Source organism: Anoplopoma fimbria, chromosome 2 (assembly GCF_027596085.1).
Source record: "Anoplopoma fimbria isolate UVic2021 breed Golden Eagle Sablefish chromosome 2, Afim_UVic_2022, whole genome shotgun sequence".
NCBI lineage: Eukaryota > Metazoa > Chordata > Actinopteri > Perciformes > Anoplopomatidae > Anoplopoma > Anoplopoma fimbria.
In genome coordinates, this window is record NC_072450.1 from 17,716,906 (window position 1) to 17,735,289 (window position 18,384).

The window sequence follows — 18,384 nt, forward strand, 5'->3', positions numbered from 1 at the left end:
TTTGAAATGTTTTAAATACCAAAATGAGTCAAAGCTACATATACTTGATGCATTATCAGCTAAAACTTTCAAGTAAAGTTATTATCTGATTGAGACAATCGGCTTTTTGCCTATTGAAACGGTAGAGGCACAATCACCAGCGATTCATTAAATTGAATCCACATGAAGTTCTGTTGGAAATACAAAGACTGTCGGTCTAAAAGTGCATTTTGTTATTGACCCGAAAGTTTTTTGACATTTTCTTTAAATGTGCACCGAGCCAAGGTTATATTTTAAAACTTCTTCATCATCCTAAATTAGTGTGAGTTTAACCTCTGAATGGACAATAAATAAAAAATCATCTATAAGAAATATATTCACTGGAAAGTGTGTCAATAATAATGGAAGGATTTAACTGCTAAAAGCTTAACATGAATCAAATGGCGAAGGTAGTATAATGATTAGGAATGGGTGCATTTGAGACTTTCAAGCCATCAATAAGTGAAAAATGTTTTCCTACATTTACATTTTTCACATTTCATATTGGACATCAGTTTCTAATGGCTGTGAGTTTAGTGATCTACTAAAATGTCCTTTGGGATGAATAGGTCATTTTACATTTCATAGTTGTATTGCCAAAGCACGTTATTTCTTAACGATAAAGGCATTTTAAAGATGCAGCCCAATTTAATATTATTTGTGTATCTGAAAACAATAAAAGTAGTTAAAAAAGACTTACAAATGTATGTGAATGTAAACTAAACATAGGCGTAATAATTTCATCACTGTTCTGGATGCCAGGGCAATAATCTGGAGCCTTTATTCCTACAATAAAAAAAAGTAGACCCCTTGTGGTTAGAAAGGGAATAGATGCAGAAAGCTTAACGTGCCTGTCAGCCTGCACTGTCCGAGCGCACCGAGTGGGAGGCGGCAACCACCACCGACAATCACACAGAGACTCCCTCATAGTTGTTAGCTGTTTGTTCTGATCGGAGGAAGACATCAAGGAGTCGCAGGGAAAACAATGGAAAGTGAAAGCAAGAGGAAGATGAAGGAGAGATTTGCCCTGAGGCGGGACATCTTTAAGGAATTCCTGGCAGAATTTCTGGGGATATTTGTCCTGATAGTGAGTACCTCCCTCTGCACCTGTCATCCAGCTTAAACAGCCGCTTTAAAGCTTTGAACCAGTATGCTAATAAGGTGTCAAACTGGTTCTCTAGGGACTCTGGCTGCTGTCTCCCATATGTCTCTATTATATCAGATAGTATATTATGGGAATAACAGACTTTCTCTTTGATGTGTTGCAGCTGTAATTTGCTCCTGACAATCATAATGTGACTGATGTGGGACTGTTTTTCTTCCTCACATCTCTTCCAGAAGTGCAACGTAACATAAAAGATGATTCATTATAACTGTAACAAGTCACTGTGTCTCACTTATTAGGTTATGGGGGGGGGAAAACACGGGATTAAATAAAGTATAGCAAATTATCTGCAGTACAGAGAATAATGTTTGTTCCCTGAAACAGTTGCCTTCTTTTCAGTTATAATGGTAGTCTGGACTGTCTTCGCCTCCACCTGTCACCACTGAGCTCCACCTGTCACCTCTCTGAGTCCACGTTAATACCTGATGCCATATCAGAGAAGTGATGCAGCTTCCACAACATACTTTATTTTTTTTTCATCAACTCCTCCTAACACTTTGTTGTTGTCTGAATTACTTCTGCCTTTTATCTAATAAATGGGGGATTCTTTTTCTTTTTTTTTTCCCAGACTCCAAGTAGGGCAACTTGTTTGTGGCAGTCAGAGGCTGTCCATGGACAAGAGTGCTAGTGTTAATGACGGTTATAATTGGAATAATTAAAAACAATGAGTCTTTCTACCTCCACCCTTTGTGTTTTTGTTCTTGTCTGTGTCCCAGCTCTTTGGATGTGGTTCAGTGGCCCAGACGGTGCTGAGTAAAGGGGCTCTCGGGGAGCCCTTGACTATCCACATTGGTTTCACTCTGGGAGTCATGATGGCCGTCTTCATGGCAGGGGGAGTCTCAGGTAAAAGTAGCCCACACCGTGTATGGACATATGCACAGCTCACATTCATTACAATACAAACTCATTCTCAACTCTCCACTTTTCCAAAAGCCCAAGGTGACATTTATATATTGCTTTCAAAAACATTCAGTTAACAGTGATATAAAGAGAGCAAAAAATACATTCTTACAGTTAAGAAGCAGCATCGAAGGGATGTATGCCACATTGTCATAAAAAAAAAAAAGATTATTAAGATAGTTGAGTGACTAATTGTCGTTTTCTCAGGTCTCTGGGGTTCTCAGTGAAAAAAACAAGGAAATACATAATTATTTGATATATCTGTGTTTGTAGCTTTTTATTTATTTTTATTTATATATAATATAATATATATAATAACAAACAGGGCTGGTAACAAAGGCCATCACTCACTGTCTGTGGTGGAGATGCGATCTTTGTTTGTGAATGTCTGACCGTCTCTTTGCTCTTACAGCACAATTGTGATTGATGTCACTGCCCACTGATCTAGATAAAGTAATGGTTTATGAAGACCATAGACCTTTGTTATGGACTTGCAGTGGTACATAATGGAGGAAATTCAACATAAAGTCTCCTCTTTTATGGTTTGGAAGTCAAGACTTACTGACACAAATGGAGTTTTTTTTTCTGGAGAATAAACTAATTTGTCCAACCGTCTCTAATGGGCGGATTTTCAGTGTAAGAGCGGTGTCAGTTATCTTAAGCTCTGGAGATATTGTGTCCTTATGTCCAAATGGGACTTTTTTGGGTACATTCCTCTAGGATTACAGCAAGAAGAGCCCTCTGTTCGTCAGGGACTGATAGTTGTGAAATGTCACACTGCTTCTCATTGGCTTGCTGAGCCAAAATGGTGAGCGTCGATTTATCAACAATCAAAGGATTCATTATGTTGAAGGTTGTGATGTTCAGGCTTATGGACTGTTGTGTGGTCATTTCCATCACTGTTGGAAAGTGAAAGTGTAAAATACATTTATTCTCCCATATCTGTCTGTTAAATATGAAGTAACAACCAGCAGACAGCTAGCTTAGCTTAGCATGAAGACTGAAACAAGGGGAAACAGCTACCACTACCAGCGCCTATTAGGTTAAATAATTAACAATGTGTTGTTTAATTAGTGTAAAAACAACAATTCAAAGTTTTACAACAGTTTTGTGAATTCTTGGCTCTGAGCAGTCTCTAGGCAACCACAGTAGATATTTTAATGATCCCGGCCCAGAAATATTATATGCCCACAGTATATAATTATCTTTACACTTTTTTTGAATGGATTAAACAAAAGAGATATAACATGTGCATAAGGGAGCTTCAGGAGTGCTGGGGTTTTTTGTTACCTTTGACGAGCTAAGCTAACTGGCCACTGGCTCTAGCTACATATTTCCCATACAGACATGAGGGTGGTTTCAATCTCCTCATCTAACTCTTTGCAAGAAAGCGTGTTTCCCAAAAATATTGAACTATTCCTTTACAATCTTATAAATACTTTGTATCCCTTACAGTCTCGGGATGGCACAAATTCTCCAGTGTCATTCGTTTCACTTCTCGTCTGTGATTTTGAGAAACTAAACTGTGTATTTCAAGGAATTTAAAATTAATGAGAATTTATTTAATTAAATTATATTACAGAATTTTAATTTCCATTTAGTTTATGATGGCTGTTGTTGTTGTTCGTCCCGGCTTTAAAGTGATACTTGTGCTACATGTTTAATGAGTAGAGTTGTAAAGCTTCAGAGGAAAATCAGAAAAGCCTGAGGACAGGGAGGTTAATATATGGAGAGCTTTTGCTGCGTGACTGGGCCATTCAGCCCCGGGGTCCACATCTCAGTGGGAAGCTTCTGTCCAACGACATCTCTGAAGATGATCATAGGTATTGGACTAATGAGCTTTACTGGGGCATGGGTCTCTGGAGAGAGGGGGGTCAGGTGTGACAAGCTTGGTTTACTAGGCTTCCCTGGCAGGACGGCCCCATAGGAGAAGAAAACACAATTGTTTTCACTTTGTAGTCCCAGATTTTAGCTGACAGTCTACCCTAAGTGTGACACATCATGGTCACTCTAATGACCTGCAGTCTACGTGTGCCTTAAGCAGATTCAGGGAGATTATGTCAGATGCAATTCAGACAGGCCGGTCTGGCTGGTTGTCTTGGTCAGTGTTTGTGAACAGGATGGGGAGATTAACAATGGGCGCATGGCTGATACCCCCAGTGGTGTTAGCACAGTGAGGTCAAAGCCAAGATACCAGAGTGTTAAATAAATGACCCCACACTGTCATCACAGCCCCGTAACATTTGACTGGAATGTGTTCAAACACGCCTCTCAAAGACAATGTGGAATATAGGAAAACAGGTCGACTTTGACGGCACACAAACCCAGCGCTCTTTGTTTGAAAATATCCTGAAAGTGTTGAATGAATGAGCGCTAGAGGGTTTTAACACAGGCAATGAATGATCAAACAGCTTTGGTTTTAATCCACTGAACTCAGTTTACTTTATCTGGTGAGAGAAGAAACAAGAGACTTACAAAATGCTTTGCTAAGTCATCCTTCTCAGCTTGGTCAGATATTTGATTTAGAGCTGAAATGATTAGTTATGATCAAGTCATTTATTCAGAATTTTTATGATTGGGAAAACTAGTATTAAGTTGCAGCCCTAATTATCTCTCTCTCTCTATATATATATATATATATATATATATATATATATATATTTTTTATTTTTTATTTTTTATTTTTTATTTTTTATTTTTTATTTTTTATTTTTTATTTTTTATTTTTTTTAAGTCATAGCATTATTGGTACTGTTTGTCACTGTCATTTATTGTTGTGGTTACTAGATTTTGCTCATCTTTTTTTGTTGCATTGTTCCAGGAGCCCATGTGAACCCTGCAGTCTCTCTGGCTATGGTGATCCTGGGGAAGCTTCCTCTGAAGAAGTTCCCTGTGTATGTGGTGGCACAATTCCTGGGGGCTTTTGCTGGATCCTGTGCTGTCTACGTGTTGTATTATGGTGAGTGTAAATGTGTAAATGTCATCACTACAAGAAAACTAGGTTATCCAGATAACTTTACAGAGGAAACCCAGAACCCTATGTTGAAACATTTACTGAAGTGAGGTCATCCAGCCATAATCCTGCTTAATGTGAGATCTCCCTGAATTTTCCCTGAGTGGAGACAATATGCTCGTGCGAAGAAATTCCCCTATTTTATCAAGATAGTGTTTTAATGTCCGACTTATGAGTAATAAAACACAAATATTGGAGGAGCTTGTTTTGAATAACTATGTAAACAGTTCCTTATCTTTGTTGTATTTTCTTTTCCGCAGATGCTTTGATGGAATATACCAATGGAGAATTTGCTGTTACTGGTGCAAATGCCACGGCCAACATATTTGCATCTTATCCAGCAAAACATCTCTCAGTTCTTAATGGGTTTGTTGATCAGGTGGGGCTTAAGACTTACTTGCAATCTATAAGTAATTTCTCCTGAAAATACACTGATATACAATATATATATGGATAACAACAGTTTATACAAGTTTCTTTTTACCATGAAAGTAAAGGCTTTGGATGGTTTTGCTCCTTTTATATTTGGAATTGTTATTGTCAATGACATTTTTGAACATGATTCTGTGTAAATGGAAGCCACTAGAGCATACAGAGATGCATGTGAGAGTGCATTCAGTGCAGTCATGGATGATTGTAAGCATAAATCGACATGAGAGTTGTTTGCTGATGTATGAACAATTCTGCTCCAATGCCAAGAATAGCTACCATCTGTTCTGGATGTGTACGAGGCGAAATTAACATGTTAGTTATTTTGTGTATTCGTATAGACATATACATTTGAGCTACATTCACATTTAAAAGAGGTTGTGTTTTAGATGAAAAGCATTATGTTTCTCAACTAATTATATTTCAATAAAGCCATGATTTAAACCAATGTTTACACGCATTACTGATGTAAACAAAGTAGCTACACCATCAGAATCATGGTGAAATTTGATAATGGGCATTTGAAACCCAGACCATGTGCCTTCAATTTGTCAAATTAGAATCTGTAAAATTAAACAAAATTAACATTTGTAGATAATATGTTAATAATGTCAAATATATAGCCATATGGGGCTGTGTAATAAAGCTGCCTAATACAGACTGAACCCAGGGGAAAGGGGAAGCCCCTTAATAAGCTTATACAAAGTAACGTAGGGCAGAGGTCACTGAGTTAACTTAAAAACAACAAAAACAACAACAACACTAAAGAGAGTAATTTGTTACTTTTTTTTATCTCTATATACTAAGACTGCGCACTTCATTTTGAAATGTTGTTGTAGTCTTGAATTTTGTGAAAATGACTGATGTGTTAATTGTCTAATGCTTTTGTTTTCAAGGTAATTGCAACTGCTGCACTGATCCTGTGCATCCTGGCCATCACTGATAGGAGGAATATTGGTGCTCCAAAGGGCATGGAGCCTTTGTGCATCGGCCTGATCATCATGGCCATCGGAGTGTCCATGGGTCTGAACTGCGGCTATCCAATCAACCCGGCACGAGACCTTGGCCCACGTTTCTTCACGGCTGTAGCTGGGTGGGGGATGGACGTATTCAGGTAATTTTACTGAAAAAGAAACGCATTTTCATCATAAAGAACAGTCTTTGAAAAATTTAAAATATGAAAGAAAGAGTCTAATATCCAGCAGGGCAATGTTGGAATTGTTATCAGAAAGATGAAAGCCATTATTTGTCGCCTGCCTGAGAGAACTTGGAGTTCATTATTTACTACTGCTCACACTCTCACCACTGCCTGAGACATAGTAGATGTGTTATGTAAGAAACTGAGATTAACCAAGTGACTTCTCTTTTCCTTCCCACATGAAGAGCAGCATTTGTAGCTCCATCTCTGCTCTCTTGACAATCTGAATTAATATTTCATGTATTTCTTGCATTTTTAAAAAGGGCTCTGGGATTTAAGTGAATGGGGAGAGAATTCATGCACACATATGAAATATTCAATGCTTTATTACTCAAATGACACAATTCTATATTCTTCAGTTCCCAAGCTCCTCAGTTTCTTTCTTCCTTTTATTCTCTCCTTATTGTTTGAACCTATTGATTTAATTTCATCAAACCAGAGGTATTCATTAAGATTCCCCTTTGTTAAAATTATTTAGTTCTTTATACAGTTTTTAGTGTCATATTACACTGAGCGACAACTGGATATGTCCAATCACTTCAATTTTGAAGTGTGATCCCAATTTAATAAAACAAAAAGCGATAACATAACAAAGGTGGCACTCTAATGTCCCAAAGTACGTTTCAGATACTGTCTGCATGTTTCAAACTGGAGAGGACACAAGGTGCATCCTTGTCTCACTTTCACTTTGGACTTTGTCAAGAATGTAAACAAAGCTTTCATGCTACATGTATATAAACTCAATTGCTCACAGCAGCAGACTTTGTAAACTATGATCCTACAGGATACCTCCTGGAACATTTACAAAAAAAAATCTACAAACACATATACTGTAGGCTGATAAGCAATGTGGTATAACCTCTCGATTGTGTGTGCAGGGCTGAAATGTTGTTTCCACAATGTTCTGTGACATGGACATAAATTCTTTCTGAAGTCAAGTCTTCTTTCCAGTATCTTGATTCAACCTAATCTCATACAATAGTAAGTTATGTTCACCAACAAGAGCATTCAGTGTAACTGCACAAGCCCCTAAAGTGCAGAACCTTTTTAATTAACAAAACTACTTGGTTAGGTTGAGGAAAAGATCTTACTCATATAGCGTTGCTTTACTACGCAAGATTCAAAACAAAAGTAAGGTAGAATATGTCAACATTGACTTGATTTCACACAGAACACGAACAGCTGTATCCTTGGTGAAAGTCACATGTTTGTTCAGTTCCCCTCACGGTCTGATACCGATGCACAAGGCACCCTTTAACATCTGTATAAGATGCACCTGGTTTTCTACTAACTTCTATCTAAACCCATGTGTGTCAATATAAGATTACTTATTTTACGTAACAAATCTAGTATTTTAGTTGGTTAACCTAACCAAGTAGTTTTGTTGCTGAAGTAAATCTGAAAACTAAGTAAACCTAAGTCGGAAGTATATTGAGCTGTATGTATGTAAAGAGCAGAAACTGTATGTTTCCTGTGGAGAGGGAAAAGGATTTTTAAAAGACACTGTGCACGTAATGAGCGGAAACTGACACGCCGTCCTGACATGTCCAAAACGGACAGTAGATGTCTACCTAGAGTGCATATTCTAAAGTGTATAGGCCACTGACCATGCTGCCGTATTTGACGAGTTGGGAGTAAACATTTTTTTCGACCTATTCATCCGTCCATCTATCCACCCCGACGTCCTTTATGCTATGTCATCTGACTTCCTTACAGGCGGCCCTGCATGGCTTGGCTCATGATTATGTGGCTTATACACACAGTACAATTTATTATTTTTTTTGTTTGTAGAAGAACGAATAGTGAATGAGAACAACCTGCACAATTTAAGCTGTAATTATCACTGAGACCGAGTATTGTGATCCCTTGGAAGGTTGGAACACATTCCTCTGGTCACCTTTTCCAAGCTCTGAGGATGACAATGGTCAGGTGACTCGGTCAGTTGGTCTGACAGTTCTGAGGCTCTTTTTTACAAAATCTCTGTGACAATTATACGGCATGTTAACTATAGCACCCTAAAATATCCAAAGCTGGAAGCATTTCAGGAGTTGTTCTCAGTCACCCTGGCACTTTTCCGAAGAGGAGCTTTCTCATTAACCAATGAACTCTGCCAAGGAGATACTGTAGGCTAAGAGCTTCCAGAATCCTCCCAGTTGCTGAGCTGAACATCAAATTATGTTCTCTGTAGCCTCCCAAAGTTTGAGGCTGTTACAAATGTACAACCTTACAAATAGCGACCTTTTTGACTTGATGTAGGATCTCAGAAATCTTATTTCTATAGCATTCACTGACATAGTCGACATTTTTAACTAGTCAATCAAAGTTTATTTCACACAGGCGTTTACATATACATTTATGCTGTTTTTGTCGTTGCCCTCAGTTCCCTGTTTGAGTCTGGCCCTGTTCTGGTTCTTTCTCTTTAACCCCTGTGCTAAAAAGTGTCTGTGCAGGCCATTGCTAAAATGCATTAAGAGTGAAGAATATGTGGCCGTCAAACTTAGTATAAAATATAACTTGGAAAAATATGCCATTTTATAAAAGCAATATAAAGGCAGTGAAAGGATTGCTATTTGACAGATAATGTTTTTCTCTCTCTCCATGACACAGTTTAACTATCACCAGATGGCTCATATAGCTTTATAGATATATACCAAGATTGCTTTTAATGCACATATAAGCCCTTGGTGCTATGATGTTCATATCATGCAAGTGTCTGCTAAATCTGACATAATCTTTTACATTTATGATATAAATACAGCGGCTACAAATGCAGTAAAGCCATTGGAGGCTGGCACTTGGCTCCGTGCATTGTCCACTTTGCGTCAATGTGACCCACTGTCTCCTGGTCTGATCATTTTAGCTGTGACCATAGATTAAAGTCTGTAATCTATCCGCCTCCCTTCTCTAGTCTACTTCATGAATGCCTACAGAAGAGAGCGATGACCCGCTCAGATGCTTGTTTACTTTCAGGACTGTGCATCAGGTTTGTTAATCGAAGCCCTTTCTCCTGCAGTAAAGGCTCCTAACAGCCACATTGACCTCTAGGACTTTAATCTCCCTCTGGCTCTGTCTGAGGCCGGCCAGAGCAAGAAATGAGGACACATGCAGTTGGTCTAACACACAGAGCTCCTTAAGACTTTACTGTAATCTGGGATAACTGCATATAACTCACCTCTGGTAGGAAGATACTAACATAGGCATACAAATTGGGGAGGCAGTGTACTTTATTTCTTTCAAAAGTGTACTTCATGGACTCTCATGTCAATATGGTTAAAATAAATCTTTGGACATCAGCCAGTTATCTTATCTTAGCTTAACACAAAGACCAGTGACTCCACCAGAGACTCCAGGAAGTAACTGTAGCAAAAAGTAGTATGCCATAAAACCAACTTTTTTTTGGACAGTATCATCACATAAAAATACAGACTTAAATAACAGACTTAAAAAACAAACATAAAAACATACAAAAATCCTGAGAAAAGAGATGGCAGACTTAAAACAAACCAGCAAACATCAGTGAAATACTGTTTATTCAATGTTAGGGCAGAACATGCAGTGCTCAAATGATTTCTATTCCTGTTTTTAAAATATTGAGAGCTTTTGACATGATCTAGTTTAAGATCTATTTAGCTCACACCAAGATGAGGGTCCAAAAACTGTGGCTAATGACTAATGGCTGTGAAAGACATGCAAGCGAGAGGGCTTTTAAAGCACTTATTGCCTGTGTGCGATTGGTTAAGCTACCGCGTGCCAATGGTGTGTCAAGGTTGCCTACCCCTACTTTAATCCTAAATTAAAATTATATATTGTTCTATTGTCAATGCAAAGTATTTTTAACTCTGACATGTTTAATTAATGCAGGATGCTGTGTTAATAATAGTAAATATATTGGTAATTGCATTTTGTCATGGTCATTGATATGTATGGGTTCTCTGCAGAGCTGGAGGTTGCTGGTGGTGGATCCCTGTGGCAGGGCCAATGGTAGGCGGAGCTGTAGGAGCAGGTGTTTACTTCCTCTGCATTGAGTTGCACCATCCCGAGCCTGAAAAACAGGAGAACAACATCCAGGACAAATATGAAATGATAACTATGAGTTAAAATTTAGAACAAGGGTAGCAGTGCAAAGCAACGATGCATCTGATTTTTTTTACCCTCAAAAGACAAAATATTCATCTAGATGAAGCAGTTTTATACATTTGTTCTATAAAATTCAGAGAAAACTTGCTGTTCATATTTAATACAAAGCATGCATCTGACTACACAATAGTCATTTATAAAATATGCATGACTGTTTTATGAAGCCTTTAAAGTCTCTTTTTGTAGAAAGTCTGGCCTATTTATAGATTCACAGTTTTTACTGCCAGCTCTTAAATACGTCAAAATATTAAAGTTGCTTGTTAAATATATTTTCTTTAAACATCAAGAATTTCCTTGAATTCCATGAAATCCAAACCTACTACAGACAGTTTTCTCTGCATTGTAGACATGCAGTATTCTTCATCGTCTCCTATCTTAACTAGGATCTTCTTCTCTCATTAGAAGTATTTGCCAAGCATTTCTATTTTTAATACTGTCTACCTAACAAACATGGGCATTTAATACATGATGCACTTAGTAAAAAGTTGATTTAATGTTGAAATGTTGTAATCTATATTAAGGGAGGGACTTCCTTATTCTGTTTGACTTCATCCTTTGCATGTGCGTAATTTTTTTTGCAATTGATTACTTTATCTTGCTTGCAGCGTTGTAGTTCTTATTACCTGTTTATGTAGAAAATCCAGCCTTAAAATATTTTACTGGCGCTGCTTAGTTATTCAGTCTTCTCCATAATTTTGCAGCACACAAAATATACTTGTGTTGTACTGCTGGATTACAAATTTACTCGTTACAGACACCCTTGATATTGACAAGCCGTAACTAAACATAAAAGACCTAACTAAGACATGGAAATGTCTGCATTCTAAATAAAAACTAAAAACGCCTTTATTTTGTTTCCAGCAGAAGCTTTTGCTAATGTTACTAAAATCCTTTGTGAATTGCGTCAGTGAACATGCTTTATTTGGAGCAACATGCAAACACTGACTCTGAACTGTTTACATTAAAAACTCTGAGCTGGGGTAAAATGTGTGATAAAGCACAAGAGAGGCACAATTATGCTTGGAAATGTAAAATGGACTCTCTTATTAACTGTGTTGTTGTGATTCATAATGCTTTTTATCGTGTGATCACAGAAATGTGAATTTTCAAAGACAGGCCATGTTTTAGAATTAAATGACTTGTAACCCAGGCTGAAAGACACCAGGATGCATATAGACCTCTGCTGATATTAATGTTGATATTGCTTGACATGCATTGGTACTTAGACTTATTACAATACACAAGTTACACTAATTGTGGGATTATATTGCACTGCACTGAATGTAATTTTACAACACGTAATTGACAATGTGACAATTAATTAAATTAAATTTGTTTGTTTTACTTTTGTGAAACAGAAAAATGTGACAAAAGGCTGAGGCACACACATCAAACAGTGTTTTTTTCCTGTGAGATGGTTCAAACATGCAGTGCATCATTTTGTCCTGCTTTCACCAGAACAATCTTAACACTCATGGGGAATGCCCAATATACTGCACACCCTGTATGTGGACTATGTTTGAATCAGAATAATTACATTATGTTTGAAAAGGAGCTAAAGGTGTATGTTTCACTGAATCTATTCAGCTGTTCAGTGGAATGCTGTATATATTGTCTCTCCCTGTTACACACTTGGATGTCAATGCATGGGTCAAGAGTGGTAACCTGTCAGGAAGTAACATTTTAATCTTTTTGTATTTCTTTTGTTCTTGCTTATTTGCTTTTTCTAAGGTAGATTCCTAACATCAATTGCCTTTATCTGTCTGAATTAGTTGTTTGTCTTACTCAGTGTATCTTAATGTTGAATAAAGATTATTTAAATTATTTGTTTGTTCATACTTATGTGGGTTATCTTTAAAAAAACAACAACAACAAATAGCTAGAGATCATCTTTACTATAACCTTTTTTCGAAATACTATGATATGACTTAAATGTTTTCATCAAACTAACAATTACTTTTTCGACATACTGTACTATGACTTTTTATGACTTTTTTCAACATACTATACTATGAAAGTTTTATGACTTATTTCAAGATACTATTACTTATTATGACATACTATACTATGGCTTTCATCAACCTTCTGTACTATGACTTTTTAATAACTTGATTCGACATACTAGACAATAACTTTTTTATGACTTTTTTCACATACTAAAAAAATATATTTTTTTGTATATTTTTAAACTATATAATTACCTTTGTACAACTTTTTTCGACATCCCAACTATGTTTTTTTATGTCTTTTTTCGACATACTATACAATGACATTTTTCTTTTTTATGGCTTTTATAATGGCTTTCTTCATCATTCTTTACTAAGACTTATTTATTACTTTTCAAGAAACTGTTTTTCAACATACTATATTATGACTTTTTTGTGAGTTCATTCAGCATACCTTACTATGACTTTTCTATGACTTTTTCTATATTCTATACTATAACTTTTTTGTGAATTTATTTTCGTTTTCGTTTTTTTGTCATGCTATAGTGTTCATTTTTCAAAAACACAATAACATGAATGTGTTACTTTGTGTCTGCTTATGGCATTATTATACTAAGACTATACTAAGACCATTTTATGATGTTTTTTTGACATACTTTAGTGTGACTTTTTTTGACTTTCTTCAACATACTATACTATGAATTTGTTGTAATTTTTTTTGGCATACTACACACTTTTTTATTACATACTATACTATGTGTTTCTATGTGTGACTTTTTTATGACTTTATTCACCATGCTAAACACTATTCTAAGACTTTTTGCAACATACTCTAATGAGACTTTTTCAGGATTTTTTTAAACAAACAATGCTTTGACTTCTTTTTGACACTACTACTAAATGAAAACTTTAGATGGCTTTTAATTAAATACTAACCTATGACTTTTTTGACAAACTATGCCATACTATTACTTTTCAATTTTCTCACGTCGTTTTTGCTTATGAAATTTGTATCGAATGTATTCTTCTTGAAATCCAGTTCCCATACTGGGAGTCGAACCCAGGACACCTAGGTATGTGGAAACTCAACCGTTGGACCATACGGGACATAAAGCTGGATTTGTTTCAGATGTACAATACTTTGTATACTTTATGCAATGTTTTTCTACCTACCATACTGAGACTTTTTTATGACTTTTTTGACATACTACTTCGTTTTAAATGTATTCAATATACTATGCTATGACTTTTTCATGACTTTTTCAGCATTCTATATATAATTACTTTTTTGACATACTATACGATGTGTTTATTATGCCTTTTGTTGACATACTATACTATGACTTTTTATACACTTACTATACTGTGACATTTTTATAACTTTTTTTGTAAAAAAAAATTAACGTGTATATATTATATATATAATTGTTTTTAAATATTTTTTTTGACATTCTATATGTTGACTTTTTAATTTTTTTGACATACTACACTAACTTTTATATGACACATTATTATGACTGATTTTATGATGTTTTCTATATACTATAGTATGACTTTCTTATGACTAGTATAGTATGCATTGAAAATTAAATTGTACAGAATGTTATAAAAATGTCATAGAATAGTATGTTCTAAAAGGGTCATAAAATGTCATAATGTTGTTTGCCAGTATGTGGCAAAAAAGGTCATGGTATATTTATCAAAAATGTAAAAAAAAAAAGTCATAGTTATTGTAATCTTATATATAATCTCATATATACACTTTTTCATCAGTCATATTTTATTATATTGCTAAAATATCATGGTTTAGTAGGCCATAACAATTTTATGAAGATGAATAGTAAAGTATGGCATAACGATGTAAAAAAATGGGGATGGCATTTTTTTCCATAACATATCATGAAAACTCTTAGTAATTGTACTGTGTAAATGTTACAGTATAATATGCCAGAAAACTGTAAAGTCATAGTATAGTAAGTCATAGAAATTTCATGGCATACATTGTCAAACATAATATAATTAGTTAATTGTTTTGTTTACATACTATACAATAACTTTGAACATATAATGCTAAGAATTTTTTTATTTTTTTCAAAATACTGTACTATCACTTTTCTATGACACTATCAAACAATACTATACTATGACTTTTTTATGACTTATTCAACATAGTATACTACGAATTCTTTTTTGAATATACAATGTGTTTCATGTGTTTTATTAACATACTGTGATATCTACTATATCATGACTTTTTTATTGCTTTTTTCGACATATTGTACTATGACTTTTTTATGACTTTTTCAAACAATACTATACTCTAACTTTTTTGTGACTTTTTTTTTTTTCAGGAATATTTCAACAAAGAATACGATGAATGTTTCATGACTTTTTTGCACATATTATAAGAAGAATTTTCTTACTTTTTTAACACACTATACTGAGACTTTTGTATGACTTTTTTGATGTACTATACTAAGATTATTTTATTTATGTTTTTTTGACATACTATAGCGTGACTTTTCTTAAACAGTCTTTACTATGATTTTTTTATGACTTATTTTGGCATACTATACTAGGACTCTTTTATTACATACTATACTATGTGTTTCCTTTTTTCCAACACACTACAATATTACCTTTTTCATGACTTTATTTCCTATACTATACATTATAACTTTTTGTATGATATTTTTTGACATACTTTACTTTGAATTTTTAATGACTTGTTTCAACAAGGTAAATTGTGACTTTTTCAGGAATTATTTGGGACAAACAATGCTTTTTCTTTCTTTGGACATACTCAACAACAACTTTGTATGATTTATTTTTTAGTATATAAAGTAGTATGGTAATAAAATGTCATAAAAAAGTCATTGTATAATACGTCATAGAAATGTCATAAAAAAGTCATGAGAAGTCATAGTATGTCATAAAAGGTCATGGCATAGTTTGTCAAAAATAATTCATAGTATACACAATCACAAATGTCATAACAAGAGACTGTCTGGAATCACACCAGCCGAAATACTGAATCAGGCCAATTACCCTTTTACCACTACCCTACCCCCCTACTTCCTGTGTCCATGCTCTGACCTCACCCATGATGAAACTCTGCCTTCATTTTGATCTCAACTATACGCCTGAAATGTTCGTTGATTATATCTCTGGACTTTTTTCATGCCATTGCAGTGACAAAAATCCTTCCACAGACAGAAATATAAACACCTGGCAAAGTTATCAAACAGCTTTTTGTGGTAGTTCCCACTACAATAGGTCTATCCAGGACCACATTTGCCATAATGACCCACACACAGATTTACAGGGTGAAAACTATACCAGTGGCACTGTCACGGCTGGTTATTTGGGGTTTAACAATATATACGTATCTATATTTTTGATACAAAAATGTGATGCTACACAACATTGCCTTTCATTTAGAAAACATTCAAAGTTATGTTGTGAAAAATGAATTATAATAACTACTATTCCAAAGAGTCCTATTTTTTCTCCTACTGAAATTTGTCTTGCTGACATTCATGTGCTTTTTCCAAGGTCAGTAATTTTAAATAACTTTCTGTGTAAGATAATTTGGTTTAGTTGACAGCTAAGGTGTATGTTGAGAGAATTATTGTCCAATCAAGTTTAGACATTAGCTTTTCATATTAATGAATTTATTTTCAGCCATCATTGTTATAATACAATAGCAGAAAAATGCCTTTTGACAGAAGACATTTTGACTCATCACAGGAGGAAAAGCATAGGTGTAAATAATAACATGAATGATGGCTGAATTCCATTTAGCTGCTTCAGTTTCAGGGTTCAGGTATAGGGCATACTGGCTCACTGTCACAATGTGACTATGACTTACTGGGAATAGAACAAATTAATGTTGGTAAGATTAAACTTGTAAACAACAAAGCATATTGTACCTATTGGCAATTGAACATACTGGTTTGAGACATGTTGTGCATAAGAACAAATAAATCTTCAACTGTCTTTTTACATTTTTGATTAAAAGTTTGATGTCCTTCTCACAAACTAACATTTAAAGAGGCGAGGATCGGCCAATATGTACTCACTTCCAAAAGAGTCCTCACTTCTAATTGCACTAAACTTGGTCCTCACAAAGATAGATGGTCAAGAGCACTCAAACACACGCACACACGCACGCACACACACACACACACACACACACACGCACACACACACACACACACACACACACACACACACACACACACACACACACACACACACACACACACACACACACACACACACACACACACACACTGACACACTAACAGGTTGTTATAGGCATTCATTCTACTAATAAAATCTTCAGACTTTACTTTAGTCCAGAACACTCAAACACACAAGTGAATATACACAATAATCTATCATCAATATAAGTAGAAAGTACAGCATTCAAATTTAAAAGAAGACCACTGGAAAAGCTTATACAACTTCATGGAGAATGGATGAAGACTGTGTTGTTGCGGTTAAATGGTTTCAGAGCTCTTCCCCAGAGTGCATCTTCTCTTTGACTTGAATAATAGCAGCTTTACATAATAATGGACCACACCAGCTACTGCACATGAGCCCTTTGCTCATATTAAAGTATTCCTTCAGTTTTTTGTCCTTTATTAATCAAAAACTTCTAGCAGCCTTCCTTCATGCTCATTTTAGTAGTACTTTTGATATTGTATCTTTGTTTTACCTGGATAAACTGTTGCATTTGTGTACATATGTTCATAAGCAATGATTGGATGCCAATACAGCATGCAGAGTCACAGAAGCAAACACACACACACACACACAAACACACAACACACACACACACACACACATTTAAACACAGTACTTGGAAAAGCAAAGGTCCATCATGTTTGCTTTCCCAAACCGTTGCCCCTGCAGATGTGACATAACTCATAAGATAAACTGTGACTTTAACCCTTTTGCTTCTGGACTGAAATGAAGCTTTAAAAAAAAAAAAAATGTGTACAGTTCAAATTTTTGTACAATAGAAACTATATTTTTATGTGTGTGACTACTGCTATGATTTGGGACAGTTCTTTACTGGCATATTTCATAAATACATCTAATATTGACTCATGATAATTCAAAGGCCTCAATGATTTAAAGAATGTTGTTGGTGTAAATGCAGTGAAAGCCACTCGACAATCAATATTACCTTTATCATAGAAGCTGATATAAGAATGCATAAGCATGTTGTTAATGTAAACAATTAGAGTAAACAATTAGAGTTGATTTAATTGCAATTTGAACTCAAATTGAGACTTCTGGTTTGTAGTTTATTTCAAAATAGAGCAATACTGGAAAGATAATTACTTCATTAAGCTGTTAAATGTGAAGTTGCTATAGTTTGTGACCATAAAGGCAGAATAATATCAAAACAAACGGACAGATATACAGACACCAAAATAGGAGGTTTGATATTGAATGATAGGGGGAAAACTTTCCTACTTAAACACTGAGGATAATCTTGGCTACATAGCATCAAGAGTTAAAAAATATTGTCTTAACACACCACAGACATTACAAAGAGAAATGA

At 35.2% G+C, this 18,384-nt stretch overlaps 1 protein-coding gene across 1 annotated transcript; it reads left to right on the forward strand.

Moving 5' to 3' along the window:
• The first annotated feature begins 841 nt into the window (after positions 1-841).
• On the forward strand, positions 842-11,270 carry aqp9b (aquaporin 9b). Its single transcript, XM_054608945.1, has 6 exons — positions 842-1,105; positions 1,900-2,026; positions 4,905-5,042; positions 5,357-5,475; positions 6,422-6,639; positions 10,662-11,270. Exons 1-6 carry the CDS (start codon positions 1,004-1,006, stop codon positions 10,819-10,821), a joined length of 864 nt encoding a protein of 287 aa, XP_054464920.1. The 5' UTR covers positions 842-1,003; the 3' UTR covers positions 10,822-11,270.
• The last annotated feature ends 7,114 nt before the right edge of the window (positions 11,271-18,384 follow it).

Bases quoted from the DNA above. Each gene is read 5' to 3' on its own strand.
- aqp9b (XM_054608945.1), top strand. From the start codon at position 1,004: ATGGAAAGTGAAAGCAAGAGGAAGATGAAGGAGAGATTTGCCCTGAGG. The intron at 1,106-1,899 runs GTGAGTACCTCC...TCTGTGTCCCAG, and splicing joins TGGGGATATTTGTCCTGATA to CTCTTTGGATGTGGTTCAGT. The intron at 2,027-4,904 runs GTAAAAGTAGCC...GCATTGTTCCAG, and splicing joins CATGGCAGGGGGAGTCTCAG to GAGCCCATGTGAACCCTGCA.